Genomic DNA, 8,696 nt, shown 5'->3' with positions numbered 1-8,696 from the left:
GAGCAGAACCAGGATGAGACTTTAAAGATGCCGCGTGGAGCAGAACCAGGATGAAACTTTAAAGATGCCGCGTGGAGCAGAACCAGCATGAGACTTTAAACATGCCACGCGGAGCAGAACCGGGATGAGACTGTAAAGACGCCGCCTGGAAGTCGGAGCCCCCGAGGCTGCCCTGGCCTTGCTGGCGCCTTAGTTTGTTTCTGCTCCTGGCCCGTCAGCATAAAGTCGCCGCACAACGCTCGTTAAAACGTGAGCTGGTGTCCTCTCCTCTGTTTCAGTCACGGCCTCTGCAGCTTTGCTCCTCCCTCTGTGTGGCTGAGCCGCATTCCACTGGACGCACGTGCCACAAGGTGCTCAGCCACTTCCTGCTGATGGACAGTCAGGCCAGTCCCAGTTTCCGGCTCTTATGAATAATACTTCTGTGAACATTCACCTACAAGTCTTTGTGTGGACGTGAGTTTTCGTTGCTCTCGGGTAGTCACCTAGGAGCAGGATTGCTGTTTTCAAAGCCAGTCCTCGCGTTTTATATTCCCGCCAGCAGCCAGTGAGCGTTCCCGTTGCTCCACGGCCCTGACAGTACCTGGTAGCATTTTGGCCATTCTACTGGAGCCTTGGTGGCGCAGTGGTAAAAGCGATTAACGGCTCACAAAAAGGTGGGCGGTTCGAAACCACCACCGACTCTGAGGGAGACAGATGTGGCGGCCTGCTTCCGTAGAGCTGTACAGCCTTGGAAGCCCTATGGGGTCGCTGTGAGTCGGAATCAACTCCCCGTCAGTGGGTGACTAGGAGTCTCTGCCCGCTACGGCAAGACGGTCAGGGCCAGGGCATCCCCTCGGCCCCGGGCAGCCCTGCTCCAGGGCAGCCTCTCCCGGGCCCTGCCCAGCACTGCCTCCCCCTCCCCCCAGGTGGTCCTCATCATCAGCGGGAACCTGAGCTTCCTGAACTGGCTAACCATCGTGCCCAGCCTGGCCTGCTTCGACGACAACGCCCTGGGCTTCCTATTCCCCTCCAGGCCCGGGGGCCTCAGAGACTGTGTCCTGCACCTGCAGGAGGAGGAGGCCCGGGGGGCCGGGCCTGTGCAGACACGCGGTAGGTGACTTCGCTGGCCTCCGTTGGCCCAAGGGGCGGGGACGAAGGAGGGCCTCCAGAGGCAGGCAGAGGCTGGGCAGGGGAGACTCGGCCTCGGGAGCCCAGTGACTCACCCAGTCTCTTGTCAGGTTGTGTGGTGCGGCGGACTGTCCACCTCGCTCTGGCCGCCCTCATCGGCTACCTCAGCATCCCCGTGGTCCTCAACCTGCTCAGCTCCCAGCAAGTGATGAACGTCTCCTTCAACCCGCTCAGGATCGTCAACACGTACGGGGCCTTCGGAAGGTACTGGGCCCGGGGGTCTCGTCACGCTTGCCCCCTCAAACCTGGAGTGTAGCTTCTCCCTCCTCCTTGGCCCGTTCACCTGGAGTCATGCCAGGGCATTCTCTGTCCAGGGGGCCATGTCACGTCCTGGGAGGGGCGCAGAGTCAGATCCTAAAAGGCCCGATGACAGGCGCACCAACCCAGTGTGTGTGTCCTGGGCAGCCGTGACAACAGACCACAAACTGGGGGAAATCAGAACAACAGAAGCCCATCTCTCATGGTCCTGGGGGCTGGGAGTCTGAAATCAAGGCATCGGCAGAGCCACACTCCCCCCGGAGGCTCCAGGGGAGGGTCCTTCCTGGTCTTCTCCAGCTCCTGGCAGCCCAGGCGTTTCTGGGCTGTGACTCCGAAGTGTCTGCCTCCACAGTCTTGTGCGTCTTCCCTCATGGTCCTGGGGGCTGGGAGTCTGAAATCAAGGCATCGGCAGGGCCACACTCCCCCCTGAGGCTCCAGGGGAGGGTCCTTCTTGGTCTCCTCCAGCTCCTGGCAGCCCAGGCATTTCTGGGCTGTGACTCCGAAGTGTCTGCCTCCACGGCCTCTGTGTCGTTCTCGGTTATAGAGCTCCACGCATATAGAGAGTGATCTCCTGTTAGCTGACCGCGCCTGCAGAGACCCCATTTCCAAGCACAGATGCGCTCTGAGCTTCCAGGGTGAGGGCCTGAACGCCCTTTCTGGAGGACAGCTCCACCCACATACCAGGTGGAAAACGTGGCAAGTGCAGAGAAGGAGAGGAGGGAGCCTCACAGCCAGCGTGGCGGCAGTAGCTGCTGAGCCCACCTGGGGCCGTCCTGCTCCATCTGGCGCCAGGGGCTGTGTAACAGGATGGGGGTCCGAGGCAGCGTCCCTCAGCCCGGCCCCCACCCCACGTCCCTCAAGGCAGTGGAGGCCTCAGAACCAGGGCTTCAAACCGGTTCATGCAGTTTGAACCCCTGCTGGGAATTTGCATTTCCACCCCAGATATACTGAATGTCTTAGTCATCTAGTGCTGCTCTAACAGAAATAGCACAGGTGGATGGCTTTAACAAAGAGAAGTTTATTCTCTCACAGTCCAGTAGGCTACAAGTCCAAATTCAGGGCATCAGCTCCAGGAGAAGGCTTTCTCTCTCTGTCGGCTCTGGAGGAAGGTCCTTGTGGTACATCAGTCTTCCCTTGGTCTGGAAGCATCTCAGCACAGGGACCTCAGGTCCAAAGGACGCGCTCTGCTCCCAGCACTGCTTTCTTGGTGGTATGAGGTTCCCCAGCTTTCTGCTTGCTTCCCTTTCCTTTTATCTCTTGAAAGATAAAAGGTGGTGCAGCCCACACCCCAGTAAAACTCCCTTTACATTGGATCAGGGATGTGACCTGGGTAAGGGTGGTGTTACAATCCCACCCTAGTCCTCTTTAACATAAAATTACAATCGCAAAATAGAGGACAGCCACACGACACTGGGAATCATGGCCCAGCCAAACTGATACACACATTTTTAGAGGGGACACAATTCAATCCATGACACTGAATCAGAATGTTTAACAAGATCCCCAGGTGATTCTTATGTATAATGAATTTTGAGACCCACTGCCCTACTAGTGGTTCTCAGAATTGGTCCCTAACCAGCAGCATTAGCATCCCTGGGAACTTGTTAGAAATGCAGATTCTCAGGAGGGGTTCGACCCAGAGTGAACGGGCAGAACCCAGGGCTCTCAGCTGCCCAGAGTGGTGTGGGAGGGACCAGGCCGAGGCCTCACGGGCAGCAGGATCCAGGGGGGCACCGGGGGCGTGGGCCTGACCCTGACCTCACCCCCTTTGCAGCATCACCAAGGAGCGCACAGAGATCATCCTCCAGGGCACGGCCAGCCCCAACGCCAGCGCCCCCAGCGCGGTGTGGGAAGACTACGAGTTCAGGTGTAAGCCCGGCGACCCCCGGCGGCGGCCCTGCCTCATCTCCCCCTACCACCACCGCCTGGACTGGCTCATGTGGTTCGCGGCCTTCCAGGTACGGGCCATGGGGGCAGACGGAGGCGGGCCCAGGACCTCAGCCTCAGATAGGCTGCCACGGGGCTGCGGGACAGGAAGGCTGGGAAGGCGCTGAGCGCAGAGCTCCGGTCCAGCCCAGTTCCCACGAAGCCCAGCCTCAGGATGCAGCAGGGTCCCCAGTCTCTTTGAGGGCCCTTCTTACATGACCTGCCCAGGGCCCTCACCAAGAACCCAACGGACAGCCCGGGGCTGAGGGTGCCACCCCGTGCATGAGTGAGGGTCCCACACACGCCTGGCCGGAGCCGAGCCCTGGCTGGGGGCCGTGGAGGGGGCGGTCAGGGAGACCCTGCCTCGGCCCCAACTACATGTCAGCTGCAGGAGCCTGGACGGTCCGGCTTCCCAGGAGGCTGGACAGAGGGAGGGGCCGGGGATTACGGGGCTGTAGGGGGTGCTCCGGGTAGGGCCTGCCTTGCCCAGAGGGTTCTCCGGGAGCCCCTGCCTTGCCCGGAGGGTTCTCCGGGAGCGCCTGCCCCTGGCCGCAGCCGATGCTGGCCTGTCCTCTCTGCAGACCTACGAACAGCATGAGTGGATCATCCACCTGGCGGGCAAGCTGCTGGCCAACGATGCTTGGGCCCTGTCCCTGCTCGCCCACAACCCGTTCACGGGCAGAGCACCCCCCAGGTGAGATGCCCTGGGGCCCCCATGCCCCTCACTGGGGCCCAGGTGACAGGAATGAAGGGCCGACTTCTCAGCCCTGGGGACGGGGTGGGGAGGAGCTAATGGCCGTTTCGAGCATCCAGGCAGCACGTGGGGTGGGGGAGATGCTGAGCCCAGAGCGTCACTGCCCCAGGAAGGTGACCCACAAACACCCCCAGGGAGCACGGGGCAGGAGGGGAGAAGAGGACCGGGGATCAGACCTGTGGGTGCAGAGGGTGCAGGGCGGTGGGGCGCCCCTGTTGGAGGGACACTACAAGAGGAGGGGCCTCAGCGAGCTGGCGGCACCACGGGGGCGAGGAGGCACAGGCGTCCAGGTAAAGCCTGGGGTCTTCCGTTCTCAGGTCTGGGTGGGGGTCCCTCCCACAGGCGTGAGGGTGTTTGCAGTGTTAATTGATGGCCAGGCTCTGCTGTGGGAGCCAGAACTCCAGGTGACAACAACCCGGCCGCCCGTGGAGCCAGGCCTCGGGGAGAGAGGTTCTGCAGCTTAGACTCGGGGGGCTCTGGCTGAGACCCCAGATGAGGCCACTGTGCTGTCTTGGCCCCTTGTTTGTCCCCCTAGAGGAGAGAGGGTGTGGGCGTGCAGTGGGGGTAGGGGCAGGCCTGAGCGTGCAGGGAGAGCGCTGACAGTTGGAGACCCCAGGAGGCAGGTGGCCCCGTTCCAGCCCTCCAGCCAACGTGGGCACTCTGATAAACATCAGCTTCCCCACCTGGAAATGTATGATTTATGATGGGGCAGCAAAAACAAGAGGAGAACCCGCGTGTTGGCACATTCCCCTCCCCGGCCCTGCGTCAGCCATCAGCTCTGACAGAAAACACGCATCCGTTTTTCCCTCCAAAACTCCTCAGCTGTGAGCGAGGCAGCTGCATCGGGGTCTGGTCACAGCTGTTGGGCCGGGCAGGGCCCAGGGCTGCACTGCAGCCAGGCAGGCATGAGGGCCTGGAGGCCAGCAAGCAGCTGCCCCAGGCATGAGCACCTTCAGAGCAACACCTGGACCAGCATTTGACCACACCTGGGGCCCCTGACCCCACCGAGGTGATATGGGTCTCTTACCAGTTCTCTTTCTCTGGAGAGTGCTGACTGCCACATAAAACGGACAGACTCTGAAAAGGGCCGAGAAGAAGGCAGACCGGCGAGCAACCTCAGGACCCAGGGAACGACAGGCCAGTGAGTCCTTGGGTTTCGTTTATGCCTCCTGTATCCCAGACTTGGAACTGAAGAAGCCGGCAACTCCCAAATGCCAACAGGTGCAGACAAAAAGCCCTGACAGAAGCCTCCTGTCTCCAGCCAAAGGGCCAGGAAGGGACAGCCCAGCAAGTCAGAAAACTGTTAGACAGTAACTGCCCCCCTGCAGCCAGACACCACAAAATAACTGTGACATCCCCCACCACCACCCCGGCCAAGAAGGCAAAGGCCCCATAGGGAACATGGGCCTTCACCCTCACCAGACCATAAGGGGGAGCCCAGCCCCCCTCAGCCCTTCCACTGGGCTGTTGTCAGGGATGGCTGGATGGGGAGCTGGAACGTGCATCCCCTTCAGGCAATGATGAGCCTGGCGATCTGCTCCCATAAAAATTGCAGCCAGGAAACCCCTATGGGGTCATTCCACTGTGTAGTACATGGGGTCGCCATGATTCAACAGCAGCAGGTCTGTTTCTTCCATGGTGTCTGTGCAGAGCGTGTGGGAACCTGGGCATCCGCACCCACCCAGCAGTAATGAGGCGGTGCCCCCACCCATTGCCAGTGTAGTGTCAGAGGAAACTAGCTACCTAAAACCAGGTTTGCTGCAATCCAGAGTCTCAACAGCACAACACCCAAAATGTCCAGGTTTCAGCTGAAAATCATTCACCATATGAAGAGGCAGGAGGATCTCAGACTGAGCAAAAACCATCTGTAGATGATGACATCAAGATGACAGATGTTAGAACCGCCTGGTTTGCGAGAATGCTTCAACAAGCAATTACAAACATGCTTGAAACTAATGAAAAATAGCGTCCACAAAGAAACAGGAGAGATAAAGAAGAACCCAATGGAAATTTTAAAGCTGAAAAATGCAGTAACTGAAATAAAAACCTCAGTGGATGGGCTCAACAGCAGAATGAGGGGCAGAGGAAAGAATCATTGAACTTGAAGATGCTGTTGTGTGCCATGAGTCAATTCCGACTCCTAGTGACCCTACAGGACAGAGTAGAACTACCCATAGGGTTTCCAAGGCTGTAACTTTGATGGAAGCAGACTGCTACATCTTTCTCCCACAGTGCAGTCAGTAGGTTCAAACTGCCGACCTTTCAATTAGATGCTGAGCACTTAACCACTGCATCACCAGGGCTCCTTGAACTTGAAGATAGAACAGTAGAAATTACCCATTCTGAACAACAAGGAGAAAGTAGACTGGAAAAGAATGAACAGGCCTCAGGGACCTGCAGGGCTATGACATCGGAGAATTTGTACCATCTGAGTCCCAGAAGGAAAGGAGAAAGAAGGCAGGGCTGAAAAAGTACTTAAAGATATAATAGCTGAAAACTTCTCAAATTTTGCAAAAAAGAAACACCTACAGAACCAAGAAACTTAGTGGACCCCAAACAGGACAGACCCAAAGAAATCCAGACCAAGACACATCAGAGCCAAGCTGCTGGGACCTAAAGACAAAGAGGAGTTTTGGGGGGATGGTTCCTAACTGGGGAGAAGGGACAGACCCAGACCCCTCTGCTCCCCAATACAATAATGTCTTCTCTGAGACCTGAAGCCAGAGAGGGACAGAGCAGGTCCTGCCAGCTACGCCCTCCTCCCTCTCCCCATCTCCACTCCACTGAGGGGCACAGGAACTCCCTGCACCCCAGCCATCCTTCCCACCCCCACTTCCCACAAGCCGAGTCTGGCATCTGTGGCGTCCTTGTCTGGGGTCTGCTTCTAGAACCTTCCCCCACAGAATGCAGCTGTGTGGCTGTTGACAGCCAGCATGCATCTGCATTTGAAACTCTGGTAAGGAACATTCCAGACAGCAGCATTTGGAGTCATCCCTGAGGATGCCGTGTGCTGAAGCAGACACGTGCTTTCAAAAGGGGGACTGGGCAGTTTCACCTTGAAGTCTGGTCTATGTCCCTTTCCAAGTTCCAGTCCCCAGACCTACCCACCCACAGCTCCTCCTGGCCTACTTGGGAAGCCATCGGGCCCTGGAGCTGGCTGGTCACCACTGTGGGCAGGCGCAGGGCCAGAGCCACCCAAAGGGGCCGAGAACCTTACAGCTCCTGCCAGAAAACTGGGGAGGGGATGCAGGAGAGAGGGGAGAAGAGAGGGACATGGACCTGCAGGCAGCCAGGGTCTGGGATTTGGTTGAGGGCCAGCCGAACGGCTCTGGACAATATGGGCCAGATCCATTATGCCCCCCAAGACTCAGGTACCCAGAGACATCTCACATCCACAGAGTACCCCGTTAGGGTTCCACTAGCATGAGGGACAGGGAACTGAACAGAGGGAACACGCTGGCTCGAGCCACTGGGCCATCTGAGGGTCGGGCCAGACAGGGCTCGTTGGAGTATCCCCCCCAGCCCCCTGCACTCTCTCCATCCAAATGTCCTGTTTGGGGAAAAGCTATCTGGTTATTGCTTCACTGGTGGTGGGGAACAGCGGGGTGATGGGAACCCCCGTCAGTGTGGCTAGGGGCATGGGCTCGTCTGGGTGCCCTGGCTTTACCCTGGGATGGTCTCCATTCCTGGGTGCTGGGCTCAGGAGGGCAGAGGGCCCTGGGGTCAGCTGGCCAGTCACACAGCCCCGCCCTCCTGCAGGGGGACCGGAGACTTCAAGCCTGGGGCCCCCTGAGATCTGCAGTTCTCGGTGCCCCACTCAGAGCCTGAGCCGGCCGTGGGAGGGTGGGGGCACAGGTGGACAGGGGCAAGGGTTGGCCGCTAACCCTGCCTCCCTTCCCCCCACCGCCCCCCCCGGCAGGTGGGTCCGTGCAGAGCATTACCGCTACAAGTTCAGCCTCCCCGGAGGCCGGCACGCCGCGCAGGGTGAGTGGTGGGTGCGGAGGAGGATCGGCCCCTACTTCCCCCCACTCAGCCTCCAGGGCCTGAGGGACTACTTTGAGGCCAGAGAGTGGCCACACCCGGAGCCCGCCTAGGGGGCAGCGCCGAGTCTCCTCCAGCTGGAGATCCCGGCCACCCGCCCAACACTGCTGGGCTTCCAATAAAGCCAACGTGAGTAGAGGCGCAATGGGGTGTCTCCTAGCCCCTTGCCTGCGTCCTTCCTGTAAGCCCACACAGTCTTAGAGACCCCAGGGGCCAGTGCGGGGAGGCAGGTGGGGTCTACTGGGCGCCTGGGGTCCCCGGTGGCCACCTGTGCAGTTCTCGTCTCCCACGATGGAAGAGTCCCTCCAAGGCCTGGCCCATGTGCTCAGCTGTCTGTCCCTGTCCCCCCATCTCAGTCCCTAAGAGAGACGTCTAGAGCACAGGACCCCCCACCCCCATGCACACACGTCACCCAGGGCCAGCCCTGTCTCAGGGTGTGTCCAGCCCCCAGCGTCGCGGCCCCCACTCTGCCTTCTCTGCTGTGGAGTGCCATCCTCAGCTGAGACACTGGACGGGCCCACAGCCTGGGGCTGTCCCTTTCCTGCTGACA

At 59.4% G+C, this 8,696-nt stretch overlaps 1 protein-coding gene across 1 annotated transcript in view; it reads left to right on the top strand.

Moving 5' to 3' along the window:
* The window catches only part of LMF1 (lipase maturation factor 1), an 81,996-nt gene extending 73,797 nt beyond the window's left edge, over window positions 1–8,199 (top strand). Inside the window, exons 7-11 of the mRNA XM_004373371.1 lie at window positions 906–1,089; window positions 1,218–1,371; window positions 3,200–3,383; window positions 3,933–4,045; window positions 8,025–8,199. Coding sequence (XP_004373428.1) covers window positions 906–1,089; window positions 1,218–1,371; window positions 3,200–3,383; window positions 3,933–4,045; window positions 8,025–8,199 — 810 coding nt within the window. The remainder of the gene's footprint in view (window positions 1–905; window positions 1,090–1,217; window positions 1,372–3,199; window positions 3,384–3,932; window positions 4,046–8,024) is intronic.
* The last annotated feature ends 497 nt before the right edge of the window (window positions 8,200–8,696 follow it).

Source organism: Trichechus manatus, unplaced genomic scaffold (assembly GCF_000243295.1).
Source record: "Trichechus manatus latirostris isolate Lorelei unplaced genomic scaffold, TriManLat1.0 scaffold00024, whole genome shotgun sequence".
NCBI classification, from domain to species: Eukaryota; Metazoa; Chordata; class Mammalia; order Sirenia; family Trichechidae; genus Trichechus; species Trichechus manatus.
Note: the sequence above shows the minus strand (reverse complement) of the source record. Positions and strands in the feature narration are given on the sequence as shown.